The sequence below is a fragment of the Rhinopithecus roxellana genome, chromosome 19 (assembly GCF_007565055.1).
Source record: "Rhinopithecus roxellana isolate Shanxi Qingling chromosome 19, ASM756505v1, whole genome shotgun sequence".
NCBI lineage: Eukaryota > Metazoa > Chordata > Mammalia > Primates > Cercopithecidae > Rhinopithecus > Rhinopithecus roxellana.
In genome coordinates this window covers 54,868,946-54,885,081 of record NC_044567.1, presented here as the reverse complement: position 1 = coordinate 54,885,081, position 16,136 = coordinate 54,868,946, and the positions used below count along the sequence as shown (strand labels likewise).

Here is a 16,136-nt window from a genome sequence, read left to right as displayed (position 1 = left end):
TGAATCTGGGCTTTGTGGGGACGCCCCTACCTGGTGAGCCTGACTGCCCTGGAATGAGTCCTGGAGCCTCGGCAGTCACACTGTCTGTCTCCTGGCAGCAAGTACTACGAGAAGGAGGCATTGCTGGCAGACCCTGTGTTCGGCCCGATCCTGGCCTCTCTTCTAGGTGAGCCTGAGAGCACAGGGGCCTGTGCCAGGCCCACGGTGGGTACGGGGCAGGTGCTGAGGGAGCATCGTCTGAGCTGGCTGTCTCTGTCTCCACAGTGGGACCCTGTGCCTTGGAATACACTAAGCTCAAGACAGCTGATCACTACTGGACTGACCCCTCTGCTGATGAGCTGGTCCAGAGGCACCGCATCCGGGGTCCGCCTACTCGCCAGGACTCCCCTGCAAAGCGCCCAGCCCTGGGGGTAGGTGCCCCCTCCTCACCCCTCGGGCTCATCTGGGCTATGCCCATGGGCCTGTAGGGACGGGAAACTGGCCTCTCTACAGGACAGGCCTTGGAGATGCCCCCAGATAGTGGCCACCTGAGAAGAGCCTTCACACAATAAAACTTAACAGAAATGCCAGGAGCCCATGCTGGTCCGGGCTGGAGAGCAGAGGGTGGCTGGGAGTAAACCAGGGGCAGGAAGGACCCTGGGGTCAGCTGGAGAGGGTCAGCATGGAAGCCTGAGGGTTCTCAAGCCCTGAGACCAGTTTCCCAAGACCGGAGGCTGAGCCCTGACCTTCCACACAGATCCGGAAACGGCACTCCAGCGGCAGCGCGTCGGAGGACAGGCTGGCTGCCTGCGCCCGCGAGTGTGTGGAGTCCCTGCACCAGAACTCACGGACACGGCTGCTCTATGGCAAGAACCACGTGCTGGTGCAGCCGGTAGGAAAGCTTCATCCTGCCACCTCTCCCCGCAGGTCCCAGAACCAGACAGTTGGAAGCCTCTAGCCATGGTCATTCCTTTCCTGAGGAGCTTGACGAGAGAGAGCGGGGGAGAACGGCCCCCGCTTCCCAACTCCCTGTTTCACACGCCTCACGCCCAGCCTTGAGTTGGCAGGGGCAGCAATGGCAGCCAGCACGCGAGGGGAATCCACAGCGTGGGTACGGCTGGCCTGGAATGGACCTGGCATCCAGGAGGCTGGCAGGAGAGAGCCAGTGGCACCAAGCTGACCAGGGAAAGGACATGCCCAGAGCTGCTGCCTGGGTCCTGTTTTCTCGTGCTTCTGCCCAGCCCCTCGTCCAGGACCCCGTGACTAGCCCAGCTTTGCTTCCCCTCCTCCCAGTGGGAGCTCACTTTTCACAGGCCATCCCTGAGAACCTCTCAGCCCTTCATCGTCTCTGTCTTCCGGTGTCTCCCGCTGTAGAAGGAGGACATGGAGGCGGTCCCTGGCTACCTCTCCCTGCACCAGTCTGCAGAGAGCCTGACTCTGAAGTGGACCCCCAACCAGCTGATGAACGGGACTCTGGGGGACTCCGAGCTGGAAAAGAGGTGGGGGCTTTGGGACTCGCTCCCAGGAGCCAGGGCAAGGAGTGGGGTTGACCTCAGGCAGGGGGATGGAGAAACGCTACTTGCTCCATGAGGCCAACCTCACTCTTTATCTGGATGCCAAGAATAGCAGGGAGCGGCTGCCCGGAGTGGTTCCCAAGCTCTCTAGGATGGAGCCAAGCCTGGCCATGAAGAGGTTTGTCTGAGCCAAGCTCTCAGTGGCTGAGACTGATAGCTGTCCGTGTGCTGAGCGGGCAGCACGGATCTCGGGTCATGGCTGGCTGTGTGCACTTCTTGGCTATGGTCATCCTATCTTCAGGGGAGTTTCATGGGGTGGTAGGACCAGGAAACGGAAGGAAGGAAGGATGGCAGGTCTTTGGACATAGTGACAGCAGTCTGGTTCCTTTCTAGCGTTTACTGGGACTATGCCCTGGTGGTGCCCTTCAGCCAGGTGGTGTGCATCCACTGCCACCAGCAAAGTAAGCCCGCCTTGTCCTCTCTCGGGTGGGAAGGGAGAGGCTGCCTTCTGCCAGCCGCGCACTATGCATGGGGCCTGTGAGACTCCTCGTCCTCCTCCCATCCCTGTTAATGGGGCTCCCAGGCCATGCTGTGGCCCAGCCATCTGCCTCCTACCCAGCTTGGGGGCGCTGGCCAGCAGGCTGTGAGAGCCGACGAGAGGGCCTCAGCCCCACTCTCCGCATTCACCCCCAGAGAGCGGCGGCACGCTTGTGCTGGTGAGCCAGGATGGCATCCAGAGGCCGCCGCTGCATTTCCCGCAGGGAGGACACCTGCTGTCCTTTCTGTCCTGTCTGGAGAATGGGCTGCTGCCTCGAGGACAGCTGGAGCCCCCGCTGTGGACCCAGCAGGGGAAGGTAACTTGGGTGGGAGGCTTTGGGGGAAGGGCTGTGTGTGGGGGTTCTCTGCCCGCCTTCCCTCCTTCCCCACGTGGAGTTCTTAGGAGCAGCCTTGTGTGGAATCCTGGATGAGACTCTACCCTAGACAGCCTGACCACCTACCCCTCCTTCCACAGGGGAAGGTGTTCCCCAAGCTACGGAAACGAAGCAGCATACGCTCCGTGGATATGGAGGAGATGGGCACGGGGCGGGCCACCGACTATGTGTTCCGGATCATCTACCCCGGCCACAGGCATGAGCACAGTGAGTGTCCCGAGCTTCATCCCTGGGGAGGAGAGGAAGATGCTCGGGGAGGCAGGGAGCGCAGCGTCACCCAGGAGGGCAGCAGGCAGGGCCCACCGACCAGGCCAGGTTAACACTGGAGGCTCATCGCCTAGCCTCTCAGCTGGACCTTGTACCCACAGATACTGCCTTTGAAAAGGCGTGTCTCTTCTACCTAGCCCCCTCCCCACTTCTCCACCCCAGGACTCTCAGCTCGGCAGACCTAGGCGGCACTACACAAGACTCTTAGTTATCCTTTTGGACCCTGTCCAGGGGTAAAATACGTGGAGAAACTAGAAGTAGAAGGTGGGGAACCCTCCATTGCTCTTCACCTGCTCCCCGACCCCCAGAAGACAGCCTGGGTATGGGACCAGCGCTCCTTTTTTGTTTTTTTTTTGAAACAGAGTCTCACTCTGTCGCCCAGGCTGGAGTGCAATGGCGCGATCTCAGCTCACTGCAATCTCTGCCTCCCGGGTTCAAGCAATCCTCATACCTCAGCCCTCCGAGTTGCTGGGATTACAGGTGCCTGCCACCACACCCGGCTAATTTTTGTATTTTTAGTAGAGACGGGGTTTCACCATATTGGCCAGGCTGGTCTCAAACTCCTGACCTTGTGATCCGCCCACCTCAGCCTCCCAAAGTGCTGGGATGACAGGCGTGAGCCACTGCGCCCAGCCCGGCGCTTCTTTTTGGATGGTGAAAATTGTCCACTGACTCCCCTAGAGCCAGAGCCCTCCTCAAACCAACTACTGATGAGCGTTAGCTGAAGTAGCAGGTTGCATCAGAGACAAACTGGGGGCTGCCTGGGGCCTTTAGGGACTGGCAGGTAGAAAGGTGGCTTGGCCCTTGTGGGTCCTGCCCCACCCTGAACACACACCCCTGGGGTCAAGGGGGTCCATCTGTCTATGTGCATCTACCAACACCCAAGTTCCCTTTCTGGTCAGAGTGCTGCTGCTACCCCTAGGTTTCTGTGGGCCAGACTTGCTTTTCTTACAAGTCGCAGAATTTCTTAAGGTCGCGGAATTTGCCAGCCCAGAGCGTTTATTGCCAACAAGAACACCCGCTCCCTACATTTCCTAACTTGTGCCAAAAAGTTGTCAACAAGTTGTGTCTGTATTAGGGACCAGACTGCCCAGACTGCACACTCAGCCGCAGCACAGACAGCGCCCCCAGGCTCAGAGGGCACACAGCACGGGGATGTCCCCGCTCCCAGATGTACCTGACAAGGAGACACATCTTTGGCCAGAATGTGTTTCCACACTCGGTGCTTAATCTCAGGCTGTTGCTTGGTTTAGCTGCTCCAGTCTCTGGCTCCCCTCTTCGATCTTTACCATTTCCCAGTCCTGGTCACTTCACTTCAAGGACCGTCTCCCCAAGGGCAAGCCAGGGCACCAAGAGGCTGAAACTCCACCCAGCGACACCAGCTCCTTGAGGACAGCTCTGGGGACACCCTTTCCTTTTCCTGGGAGGGAAGAAAGTGGAATTTATAGTCTGGAAAAGGGGATTTGGAGTGATCTTCAGATTTGGTCCAGCCTGAGAGGAGCTAGAGAATGATCAGGACCCATCTGCCAGCCGTCATGCCCAGCCTGTGCAAGGGCCGATGGCCTCCTGGGCTGCCAGCCCGTTCCAAACAGTCCCGGTCGTCTTTCACATCCCCCCACCTCCGTTCTCTCTCTTCTGTTCTTCCTAGAGAGGCTGCCTCCGAAGAGTGAGGCTCTGCAGCTGCCCCAGCCCCTCGCCGCCTCCCACACTGTCCCAGGAAAATCATCCAAAGAGCTTTCTGGTCCCCTCCCTTCCCCTCTTCTGTGCCCTGCAGAATCACAATGACCCCGGCCTCCATTCCACTCCCCTTAAGGAGGGAGTCCGTCCTGCCCAGGGAGGAGGGTCCTCACGCCTCTGCCTCTTGCTGTTCTCTTTGAGCAGTCACTATTAACTACCACCACCTAGCGGCCAGCCGCGCGGCCTCGGTGGACGATGATGAGGAAGAGGAGGATAAACTGCACGCAATGCTCTCAATGATCTGCTCGCGGAACCTCACAGCTCCCAATCCGATGAAAGGTTTTTATCCCTCCCTCTCCCTGACCCACCTCATCCCCACCCTCCCTCCCGGGCCCACCTGCCACCCACCACAGGGGCGTGAACGGCAGTGTTGGCATTAGGGGACTTGCACCTGGGGCAGATCCCTCCCATCAGGGGGCAGATCAGGGAGGGCAGAAGGAGGCCAGACAGGTGCTGGCAAGTAAAGGGCCTGGCCCAGGGCAGGTGGCTCCAGGCTGCGAGGAGGGCGCTTCGTGCCTGAGAAGGAAGAGGATTTGCTAATAAGAAGGTCTGATTATCTGATTGCCTCCTGGGCACCCTGAGTGGCTCTCTGAGCCCATTCCTCCTCCAGGGGTCAGGCTGGCAAATTCCCACTCTTTCTGCTAATTGGGAAGACCAGCCTCTGGGCCTGGTGCCTCTGACTCCTGACTTAACAGAAATAGGACGGAGGCACCGGGTCCTTCCTGGGGCAGGGGCAGCAGCTTTGGGTCAGGCAAGGGGTTGAGGGCTGCCATGGGAAGGGCCCCAGGGCTCAGTTTCCCCGGAGGCCTGAGGACCCCAGCAGGCAGGGCCTGGTGCTTTGGCATGAAATCTAGAAATAGCTGCAGCCTGGTGTCCAGGAAGGGGCCAGGCTCAGGGCCTGGCAACATGAACTCCCGCCCCAGATATGCCCCTGGTTCACTGTACGGTTTTGAGCAGGTTCCTCGCTCTCCCAGAGCTCCGTCTCTTCACCTGGACCAGGGATATAAGACAGCTGTGTTCCTGCCCTCAGGAACCTCAGGGTCCATGAACGGAGAGGTCCCTTTTGTTGGAGGTGATAGCGTGGTACCCTCAGCCTCTCAGGGTTCCTCTGCCTACCACCCATCTTTCCCAGCACAGAGCTGGCTTGGTACAGAGGGAGCCCTACTCTTTTCAGCAAGCAATCAGCCAGGCAACCTCTGAGGACTGCGCTGGGTGCTCCAGGAAGGGGCGGGTAGGAAGAGGCTGAAGCCAGTTCTCCCAGAGACGAGGGGAGCTTCCCCATCCCCACCCATTCCCAGGCCACACAACCAATTGCTTCTCCCTTTCCCTGCCCCTGCAGAGGATGCCCTCAGAATATGTCACACTCCCCTTAGGCTTCCACAAAGTTCTGCCGGGAAGCCCAGTTCCTTAGCCGGCCACTAAGCCAGTAATAGTCTCCGGGCAGGCAGGGCGGCCTGGTCTGTGTTAGAACACACCCAGCACACCCTCCGCACACACTGCCAGCTGCCCTCCTACTGCCAGGCGCCTGCCCTCTTGCCCACCCTCCCTCCCAGCCCTTCTAATATGAGCCTGTAGGCCAGGCCTAGGTGGGAACATCCCGCTTCTGATGTTTATTGCCTGCACACACCCCTGCCATCTGGTTCCTTGCAAACCTGGACTTGGGGCTGTTGCCTATTTACAGTGGACTGACTGAGCAGTGTGGGAAGGTTGAGCTCTGAGGGCACCCACAGAGCTACTTCTTCCCCCACGAACTGGTAGTCAGGCTAGAGACTGGAGGGTCCTAGCAGAGCCCTTGACAGACTCGGTGATAGAAAGCCTATCCCTGACTAGTCTCAGGGTTGAGGCCTCCAGGATCAGAGAAACTTCCAGGCCCACTTCCAGGGGTCCAGAGGCCTCAGGGCTCACCTGTGTATCCTCTCAAGAACTCAGGGGCTAGGCCAACCCAGTGTGGAACTTCTGGGCCCCTAATACTTGGGAAAGGAGAGGAGGCGTAAGAGCAGAATCAGCAGGCGGCTGGGGAGAGGGCTGGGGAATGGGGGCCCCCCACCTGCACTCCAGTCCGTAATGACAACACTGTTGAGTCCGTTCTGCCAGCTGTTGCTTTTCAGGCCTGCAACATGCTTGACTTGTGCATGTGAATCAGTGGCGGGGTGTCCAGATTTCCTCTCCCTCCCTCTTCCTCTCCCCTTCCTTTTCCTGCTGCCTCCCCACAGAGCAGAGATGCTATTCACTCTAATTCTGCTCCAGGCCACGCACCTTTCACTCGGAGTCTTAGGGGCTGTGGGGTTCACCACACTGTTTTCATGCTTTACACTTTCCTCATGCTCAGAGGAGAGGGTCAGAGTCAAAGCCGACCCAGCAGACCCCCCAGTCCAGCCTGCGCCCTCACTCAGTCACGCCATAGCCCCAGCTGTCTGCACTGGGCTCGTTCAGAGACACAGTGTTCGAATGTGGCTGGTTCAGCTCCTTCCTGGAGGATTAAGGTGAAGAGCATTGACCCAGGAGACATGCCTTGGCTGGGCCTCCTTTCTGGGCATGAGCTTGGTTCCCTTTGCCCACTCCCGCCCTCGCCCCTGTTGCCCTCCCTGCCTGCCCGCCTGTTGCCTGCTGCCTGCCTGGCTGGGCCTCTTCCCACCCCGGCTCCTCCCGGGACTGTCCTCTTCTCTCCTTCCTCCTGCAGGGGCCTGAGCTGGGCTCCTGCTCTACTGCACCTGCACCCTCTCCTTCTTCCCAGAGTCTCAGGCATGGCTTGCAACGCCCTCACTCCCAGAGCCGCAGCCCCTCCTCCCACGTGTGTTCCCTTAATTTGCCTCCTGGTGGAGCTGAAGTGCCAGATACCTGCAAAACTCACGGCTGTGGGTCTGGGAAGAGCGCCCTGGCCAAGGCAGGGCAACCACTGAGGGAACTGAAAGGGGCTCAGCTCAGCCCTCCCCACCAAGGCACACCCAGAGCTGGAGTCCAGCTCCCACCAAAGCCAGGCCCACGCCTGTAGCAGGCCACGGTGGGCCCCAGCCCAGGCTGAGCCAGCCAAGCAAACCGCTGCCAACAGGACCCCCTCAGCACACACGGCTCTCCGTCCCTGTTCTTCCGAACTCTTCTCCACTCTCTCCCTCCCTCCTGGCATCACCCCCAGTGCTTCCACTTCCTCTCTCACTTGCCTTCATCTCTGTGGCTCACTGGACCTGCCAGAGTCCCCCTTAAGCAGTACCCTGCCCCACTTGGACCCTGGAAGCTCTCAAGGGTCTTGAGTTCTGATTCAGACCACCTGGGCTGGCTGAGCAGGCCCTGTCTGCTGGCAGCATAGCTGTGTCCAAGGAGTCATCTTCTGAGGCTGCAACTGGGCCTGTTCTTCTCTGTCACATTGGATGGTGGGTCTCTGTGCCCACCACCACCCCCACTCCCGCAGTGGCCTCGTAGCCCTGGGACCTGTGGCTTCCATCCAATTCGCTGGTATTTTCGGGAGGCCGCCATGCTAAGAGCTCTCAGGCTAGGCAGGGATGGAGTAGAACTCAGAAAGGGCCCGTGGGAGTTGGCAGCAGGGGTGCCTGGCCTAGGCACGGGGCACTGCTCACCCGTAGCCACTGGCCACCAGATCTAGACTCCCCTAGAAGAGTCAGGCCTACGGGCAGGTGACTCAGATTCCTCAGGGGCTTTAAACAGTGGGGACTCCCTGGACACCTTGAGCATCTCAGAGTTTGCCAAGAGGACCAAGCTGAATCCTTGAAGGCTAAGCTAGCTGGTGGCACTTTGGGGAGCTCAGGTCTTTGTTCCTTCTCTTTCTTTCCCTTCCCTCTAGAAAAGCAAGGGCTTGCTGGTCGCAAGATAGAGCTATAGGCACAATCACCCAAGACTCAGTCCAAGTATTTTACCACATGCAGAATGACGCCTTGCTGCCCCTCTCCAGGCTTGCTGGAGGCTAGGAATTGTCAGGCGCCCTCTCTCCTTACCGTCTCCATCTCTGGGCTCTGGACCAGGCAGTCCCCACCTCTGTGCTTTTCCACCCATGGGTGACTTGATTCTGCAGCTCTGGGCACAGAGGTGGGCATGCTGCAGGGTGCCTGGGAGAGAAGGCTTCTCAGGCCCTGACCATGCCATCCTTCCTCCCCTCAGATGCTGGTGACATGATCGAGATGCAGGGCTTTGGGCCCGGCCTGCCAGCCTGGCACCTGGAGCCCCTGTGCAGTCAGGGCTCCTCCTGCCTCTCCTGCTCCTCCAGCAGCTCCCCACATGCAACCCCCAGCCACTGTAGCTGCATCCCCAACCGGTGAGTGGGCAGCGCTCGGCTCCAGCTTCCTGTTAGCGTGTCCGGCCACATGTGCGTCCATCTTTCCTTAAAGGCCGTGTCACTTGCGCGACAGGGTGGCCTCTAGAGTGGGACAGACCTGGGTTCAAATTTCACTTTTGCTACCCACATGACTTGCAAGTTACGGAATTACCGTGAGCCTCGACATGTCTGAACCTCAATTTCCTCATCTGTAAAATGGGGATGATGCCACTTGCTGCCTACGGTACTTGTGAGGACGGAATGAGAGAGAACCCCAGCGACTGTCCAGAGTTGTGCCCAGCACATCGTCGGCTCAGTCCCCATGAGCTCCCCTTCCCGATGTGCACAGAGACCCTGCTGACAGGCTGTCCACCTGAGGACACTCAGCAGCCACCTGCCGTGTGCCAGGGCAGTGAGTGAATGGCTTTTATGGGAGGTGTGCTCTTTTACCTTTACTTTATCTTTTGTTTATTAATCTTGATGACCGTCCGGTGCCTCTCTCCATTTTTCACATGAGGAAACGAAGATTCACACAGGTGAAGTTCATTCACCAAGATCCCCAGGTGGTTGGGGGCCAGGCGGGGGCCCCACAGCAGCTCTATCCAGGGTGGCAGGCAGGGACAGGGCGCCCACTGACAGCTTCTGGGCTGCGGCTCCTCCTCCTCGCACCCTCCCCAGTGCCTTACCTGCCCCCCAGGACAGAACCTCCTCCCTTCTCTCTCTCCTCCCACCAGAGGGGCCGTGGCCCCTCCCCGCTGAGCCGATTGTTCCCACAGGTTGCCGCTCAGGCTACTGTGTGAGAGCATGAAGAGGCAGATCGTGTCCCGGGCCTTCTACGGCTGTGAGTATGGGGTGCGCTGGGCTGTGGCGGGCTGGGGGCGGGTGACCCTGGGTCCCAGCCCCCCGCTGCCCACTGCTGCCCACTGCAGGGCTGGCACACTGCCGCCACCTGTCCACGGTGCGGACCCATCTGTCAGCGCTGGTGCACCATAGCATTATTCCACCTGACCGGCCCCCGGGGGCCTCCGCAGGCCTCACCAAGGACACGTGGAGCAAGTATCAGAAGGACAAAAAGGTGCCAACCCTGGGGTTCCAGGGCCACAGGGCGAGGGGCTGGGGCGGGCAGGAGTGAGGGCTTCGGGGTAAAATGTGGCAGTGGGCACGGCTGACAGGCCAGGGCCGATGCCACAGAGTGACGGGGGTCCTGGCAGAATCTCTTGCATCTGGGCATGGGGCTGACACAGGAAGGGGGCTAGACTGGGAAGCTGTCCTGCGTCCACATCGCCCTGTGGTCCTGGATAAAGCTCGGCCTCTCTCCGGGCGCCATGTCCTGCCCCATAAGGAAGGAGAGCAGAACGAGATCTCACCCCGCTGGGAGCCGGGGCACGGGAGGGTGTGGCCACCCCAAAGCAGGCTTTGCCTGAGCTTCAGCAGTCACTAGAGGCCCCGGCCCAGCCCATTCTCTGTGGGATGCGGCTCCCCGAGCTGGGCCACAGTGACCGTGGAGGCTGCACGGTCTTGACTGCCCGGGTCCCTCAGAACTACAAAGAGCTGGAGCTGCTGCGGCAAGTGTACTACGGAGGCATAGAGCACGAGATCCGCAAGGACGTCTGGCCCTTTCTGCTTGGCCACTACACGTTCGGCATGAGCAAGAAGGAGATGGAGCAGGTAAGAGGAGCCTGTTCCCATGGGGCTGGTGAGATGGGGAGCTGGGCCAGGGGACGCCAGGGAGGGGACCTTGGAAGCCTCAGCCCCTTCCCAGCCAGAAAGAAGCATGGCAGGGCAGCTCGACCGCCCTTACCCTGAGGCCCGTCTTGAGTCTGAGACTCAGGACCCAAGGTCCAGTGCAGGCCCAGCTCCTGAAGGGGAGGGCCTGGTGCACGCTTCCCCCATGGTCGTGGTGTGGTGTGAGTACAGGTGGATGCAGTGGTGGCAGCAAGGTACCAGCAGGTGTTGGCAGAGTGGAAGGCCTGCGAGGTGGTGGTGAGGCAGCGGGAGCGGGAGGCCCACCCAGCCACACGCACCAAGTTCTCCTCGGGCAGCAGCATCGACAGCCACGTGCAGCGCCTCATCCACCGAGACTCCACCATCAGCAACGATGTGAGCCACACGGGACCTGGAGGGTTGGGGATCTTGGGGGCCACCCGCGTTTTATGCACAGTGATCCTGAGCACCAGCCTGACCTCTGGGAACTAGTGGGGCCCTGCGAGAAAGGCCTAATGTGCCTGTGTCTCATTTTCTCCAACTGGAAATGGCTAACTGTGCCTCTACCACCTATTTCTCTGGGTATTGTAGGAATAAAGTGAGAGCGTGCATTGTGCTCAGTTTTAGCCAACTAGAGGGAAAGATGGACTTACTGGGATTTAGGGACGCCCTCCTCCTTGTAGAAAGACCTCAAAGCTGGCAACAGGCAGTGCTGGGCTCTAGTCCCAGATCCACTACTGACAAGATGAATGTTTCTGGGCAAGAACTTCCCGTCTCTGGGCCTCAGTTTCCCCTCTCCACCCACATCCTCTGACTGTAGAGGCTTGCTGAGAGCTGTGGGCCTGAGAACAGGGGAGCCCGCAGAGCAGCCCCATTGGTGTTGACTGGCGAGATCCTTCCTCCCATGTTGTTGCCTGTCACTGCACAGGACTATGCCAGGCTCACTCAGAGCACGAGAGAGTAGCTCTTTCCGGCGTCACTCCTGCCTTTCCAACAGCAAGTTCTCAACCGTGACTGCCTGGCCCAGCGAACACGGATAAGTTGCATTTTTAAGGACACTTTCATTAACTTTTTTCTTTAAAATTGCCTCTTTATTGTGTATTCTTGTTACTTTACTAAATCCTTACTAACATTAACAGAAAATGTAAGGTGAAGGAAGTTAAATCTAACTGGCTGGGTGTGGTGGCTCATGCCTATAATTGCAACACTTTGGGAGGCAGAGGTTGGAGGACGGCTTGAGTTCAAGAGTTCAAGACCAGCCTGGGCAACATGGTGAAACCCTGTCTTTACAACAAATGCAAAAATTAGCCGCATGTGTTGGGGTGCACCTGTGGTCCCAGCTACTTGGGAGGCTGAGGTGGGTGGACCCCTTGAGCCGTGGAGGTTGAGGCTGCAGTGAGCCGTGATCCCACCACTGCACTCTAGCCTGGGCCATGGAGTGAGACCCTGCCTCAGAAAGAAAGAAAGAGAGAGAGAGAGAGAGAGAGAGCTAACAAGGCACATTCTCATTTCCCACATGCTTTGTTCTTAATCCCCTATTCAGGAACACATTCTCCCTCTCTCTGGCTTTGGGTTTTGTAAAAATCTTAGTCTGTGCCAGTGCCCGGCTGCTGAGCTCATGGACAGCAGTAGCCTTCCTCACTGGCATATTCGGTTGCCACAGAACTGCGGCCCTTACCCAGCACTTCATGCTTCCTGCCCAAAGTAGAAACTGCTTTTACCGTCGCTTTCCCTACGTGGTCAACATAGAGAAAGAAAAATCCCAAAGAGTCTCCGTGCGTCTCTTCTCTTCCCCGTGCCTTGTCCACAGTGGTGGACTGTGTCTAGTCGGTAGAATGTTTGCTTTTCCTTCTTACGTCTCCCCACCTTGCCTGAGGGCTAATGGAGCTGACTGGGTACTTGCCACAGAATGCTCCTGTCTTGTCCTGCTGAACATGCAATACTGAAAATAAGGAAAAACTTGTTTTTCCTAAAAGCTTTAGCCTTCTCTCCACCCAGGGTGTCCTGGCAGCCACACCAAAACACTAAGGCCATTCTCCTGTTCTCATGACTTTAGGCGTTTCGAGCACGAGACTTAGTTCAAACTGGCCATTGAGCGTTCAGCCCTCTGGCTCCCTCTCTTCCCTTCAGTAGCCACAGGAAGACCTGGAGCTGTTCCGTCAAGCAGGGCTGAAGGCGGTGTCTTCATGTTTGGCCAGAGGCTACTCTCCGCCTGGCCGGCTGGGTCGGAAGCTGGCTTGGTGCTCCGTGGCGGCGACCGTGTTGGGGGCTGTGGTGGGAGAGGGGGTGTGAAGAGTTTTGCATTCCAGCTCCCTTCTGGCCGAGGAGGCTGCGGGAAGGTGCTAGAGTGAAGGTGGAGCCGCCCTGTGTTCACCCACCAGGTGTTTATCTCTGTGGATGAACTGGAGCCCCCGGGGCCCCAGGACCCTGAAGATTCCAGACCAAAGCCTGAGCAGGAAGCAGGAGCCGGGACGCCGGGCACCGCCGCGGTGGAGCAGCAGCATTCCGTGGAGTTCGACTCTCCAGACTCAGGACTGCCCTCCTCTCGCAATTACTCCGTGGCCTCGGGCATCCAGTCAAGCCTAGATGAGGGGCAGAGCGTAGGCTTCGAAGAGGAGGACGGCGGCGGGGAGGAAGGCCCCAGTGGGCCCGGCCCTGCAGCTCACACTTTCACGGAGCCCCAGGATCCCAGCCAGGAGAAGCCTCCTCAGGCCGGAGAACTGGAGGCGGGGGAGGAGCTTGCAGCTGTGTGCGCAGCTGCCTACACTGTGCGTACATGCTCCCCAGGCACTGTTCCCAGCCGCCCCAGCGGCCCTCCTGACATCCCAGAGCTGAGGAAGGGCTGGCGGGGTGGAAGGCGGGGTGCCCTGACTGCCCTAGAAGGGAGTTCTGAGCCCATTTCTCAGCATCCCCAGGGGACTCGTTCTGGTCTCGGGGTTCCCTGTTTTGCTGCATTTCTTGGGGCACATTCTGCCCCCAGCCTGGGAAGGGCTGCCCGGTCTCATGCCTGAGGGCCCTCCACTCTTCCAGATAGAATTACTGGACACTGTGGCCTTAAACCTGCACCGCATAGACAAGGATGTGCAGAGATGTGACCGCAACTACTGGTACTTCACGCCCCCCAACCTTGAGAGGCTCAGAGACGTCATGTGCAGGTGCCTTGTGGGGCGGGGCTCAGGGTGCCAGGCGAGACCCTGCCCCCGCACTCTGGCTCCCGCCAGTTACTCTGAAAGATGGGGTCGGGAAGGTGCCCTGCTCCTCCCTCCTGCTCCTGAGTCACACTTGGCGCCCCTGCCTGGAGAGCTTCTTCCCTGCAGCACCCCTTCCCCGCCCCTCTTCATTCTTAGAGGTCACCAGACCTCCACTTCAGCTGCACTTCTTCAGGAAGCTGCCCCTCGCCCCGCCCCCGCGCCCCACCTACCAAGCATGAAGGCCTTGTCTCTCCCTAAGTCCTGAGTGCCTTGGGGGGGGCCCGTGGGTTGTTCCCCATTGTCTCCCTGTGGGGGGTGCACAGTACATGGCTTAGGGTCGGGGAAAGGCTGACTTCCGGGCGGCAGGTGGCTCTGGAGGCCTTTTCCCCAGGGATCCCGAGGAAGGGAAGAATGGGGCACAGCCACAGTGACTGCCCCTGCCTTTCAGCTACGTGTGGGAGCACCTGGACGTGGGCTATGTGCAGGGCATGTGCGATCTGCTGGCCCCTCTCCTGGTCACCCTCGACAACGGTGAGGGATGGGGGATGAGCACCTCTCCTGGTCACCCTAGACAACAGTGAGGGATGGGGGACGTGGGACTGGGCACCTCTCCTGGTCCCCCTCAACAACGGTGAGGGATGGGACTTGGGACTAGGCTGCAGAAGCTGGAAAAAGGACGAGAGGGTGGCCAGGTCTGGAAGAGCAGGAATGGGAGCCAGCCCTATCCCGAGTCTCCTGCCCTGCCAGCTTTACCCGGGTCTCCCCTCAGATCAGCTGGCCTACAGCTGCTTCAGCCACCTCATGAAGAGGATGAGCCAGAACTTCCCCAACGGGGGTGCCATGGACACCCACTTCGCCAACATGCGCTCCCTCATCCAGGTGAGGCCGGTTGCCACCCATGGGCACGGGAGCAGGCAGTGCCAGGCTTGTCCATCGTCCACAGGAAGGCTAGGGAGCTTTCCAAAAACATACTTGACATAGAAACTTAATTTCTTTCATTTTAAAAGACATGGTTTTGGCCGGGCTAGGCTGCTCAGGCCTGTCATCCCAGCACTTTGGGAAGCTGAGGCGGGCGGATGACGAAGTCAGGAGTTCGAAACCAGCCTGGTCAACATCGTGAAACCCCACCTCTACTAAAAATACAAAAATTAGCTGGGCGTTGGGGGGCGCCTGTAGTCCCAGCTACTCAGGAGGCTGAGGCAGGAGAATCGCTCGAACCGGAGAGGCGGAGGTTGCAGTGAGCCGAGATCGCGCCACTGCACTCCAGCCTGGCGACAGAGCGAGACTCTGCCTCAAAAACAAAAAACCAAAACCCACGGTCTCCGTGTTAGAAATTGAGGAGTGTGTGTGAATTCTCGTGCCCATGAAAGTTCTGGCGAACAGTAGGGGTTGCTGATGACATCAGATACCCAGAAAATCATATAACCCTAAAAATAAAAAGCAGCCCTGAGAGATGGGTGATGAGAGGGGTAGCAGGGAGCAACCCAGCCTCCACAAGGAGATCCGAGGGGGAGAGAGTGCACCACGGGGCACGGGGCAACAGACAGACCCACTGCCAGGTCTGGGGATCGTACCGCGGGGCAGGGGGCAACAGACAGACCCACTGCCAGGTCTGGGGATCGCACCGCGGGGCACGGGGCGACAGACCCACTGCCAGGTCTGGGGATCGCACCGCGGGGCACGGGGCGACAGACCCACTGCCAGGTCTGGGGATCGCACCGCGGGGCAGGGGGCAACAGACAGACCCACTGCCAGGTCTGGGGATCGCGTGCATCCCTGCGCGTGAGCGGAGGGTGAGTGGTGGCCAGAGAGGAGAAGCATCAGCTCAGGGCTCTCCGTTTTCCCACCCACATAAGATCCTGGACTCAGAGCTGTTTGAGCTGATGCATCAGAATGGAGACTACACCCACTTCTACTTCTGTTATCGCTGGTTCCTGCTGGATTTTAAGAGGGGTAAGAAGTGGGTTGGATCATGGGGCTGAGGTTGGGGCAGTCCCCAAAGCCAACAGTTCTCAATCCTAACCAGACCTTGGAACCACCTGGGGAGCTTTAAAAAACTACCAGTACCCTGGGCCCCACCCAGCCCCAGACTTACTAACTGTGGCTGCCTGGGCCTATGTGTTCTTAAATACTCCCTGACCAGACACAGTGGCTCATGCCTATAATCCCAGCACTTTGGGAAGTCAAGATGAGAGGATTGCCTGAGCCCAGGAACTTGAGACCAGCCTGGGCAACATAGCCAGACCCTGTCTTTAATTTCTAAAATAGAAAGAAAAAAATTTGGCTGGGTGCAGTGGCCTATACCTGTAACCCCAGCACTTTGGGAGGCCGAGGCAAGCAGATCACTTGAGGTCAGGGGTTCGAGGCCAGCCTGGCCAACGAAACTCCGTCTCTACTAAAAATACAAAAATCAGCCAGGCGTGGTGGCGGGTGCCTGTAGTGGAGGTGAGGTTACAGTGAGCTGAGATTGTACCACTGCACTCCAGCCTGGGCAACAGAGCCAGACTCTGTCTCAAAAAAAAAAAGAAAAAAAAGAAAAGAAAAAATT

At 58.8% G+C, this 16,136-nt stretch overlaps 1 protein-coding gene across 3 annotated transcripts in view; it reads left to right on the top strand.

Annotated features, from left to right (window-relative positions):
- The window catches only part of SGSM2 (small G protein signaling modulator 2), a 44,171-nt gene that overhangs the window by 25,677 nt on the left and 2,358 nt on the right, over nucleotides 1-16,136 (top strand). Inside the window, exons 5-22 of one of the 3 annotated variants that reach the window (XM_030922770.1) lie at nucleotides 99-166; nucleotides 265-410; nucleotides 737-871; nucleotides 1,354-1,478; nucleotides 1,887-1,954; nucleotides 2,187-2,347; nucleotides 2,506-2,632; nucleotides 4,574-4,708; nucleotides 8,540-8,693; nucleotides 9,470-9,534; nucleotides 9,623-9,768; nucleotides 10,233-10,361; nucleotides 10,611-10,793; nucleotides 12,779-13,165; nucleotides 13,428-13,504; nucleotides 14,037-14,119; nucleotides 14,358-14,467; nucleotides 15,445-15,541. In XM_030922770.1, coding sequence (XP_030778630.1) covers nucleotides 99-166; nucleotides 265-410; nucleotides 737-871; nucleotides 1,354-1,478; nucleotides 1,887-1,954; nucleotides 2,187-2,347; nucleotides 2,506-2,632; nucleotides 4,574-4,708; nucleotides 8,540-8,693; nucleotides 9,470-9,534; nucleotides 9,623-9,768; nucleotides 10,233-10,361; nucleotides 10,611-10,793; nucleotides 12,779-13,165; nucleotides 13,428-13,504; nucleotides 14,037-14,119; nucleotides 14,358-14,467; nucleotides 15,445-15,541 — 2,396 coding nt within the window. Of the gene's footprint in view, nucleotides 1-98; nucleotides 167-264; nucleotides 411-736; nucleotides 872-1,353; nucleotides 1,479-1,886; nucleotides 1,955-2,186; nucleotides 2,348-2,505; nucleotides 2,633-4,573; nucleotides 4,709-8,539; nucleotides 8,694-9,469; nucleotides 9,535-9,622; nucleotides 9,769-10,232; nucleotides 10,362-10,610; nucleotides 10,794-12,778; nucleotides 13,166-13,427; nucleotides 13,553-14,036; nucleotides 14,120-14,357; nucleotides 14,468-15,444; nucleotides 15,542-16,136 lie in introns of all 3 variants that reach the window. The other 2 variants (XM_010388499.2, XM_010388500.2) reach the window with 2 other exon arrangements.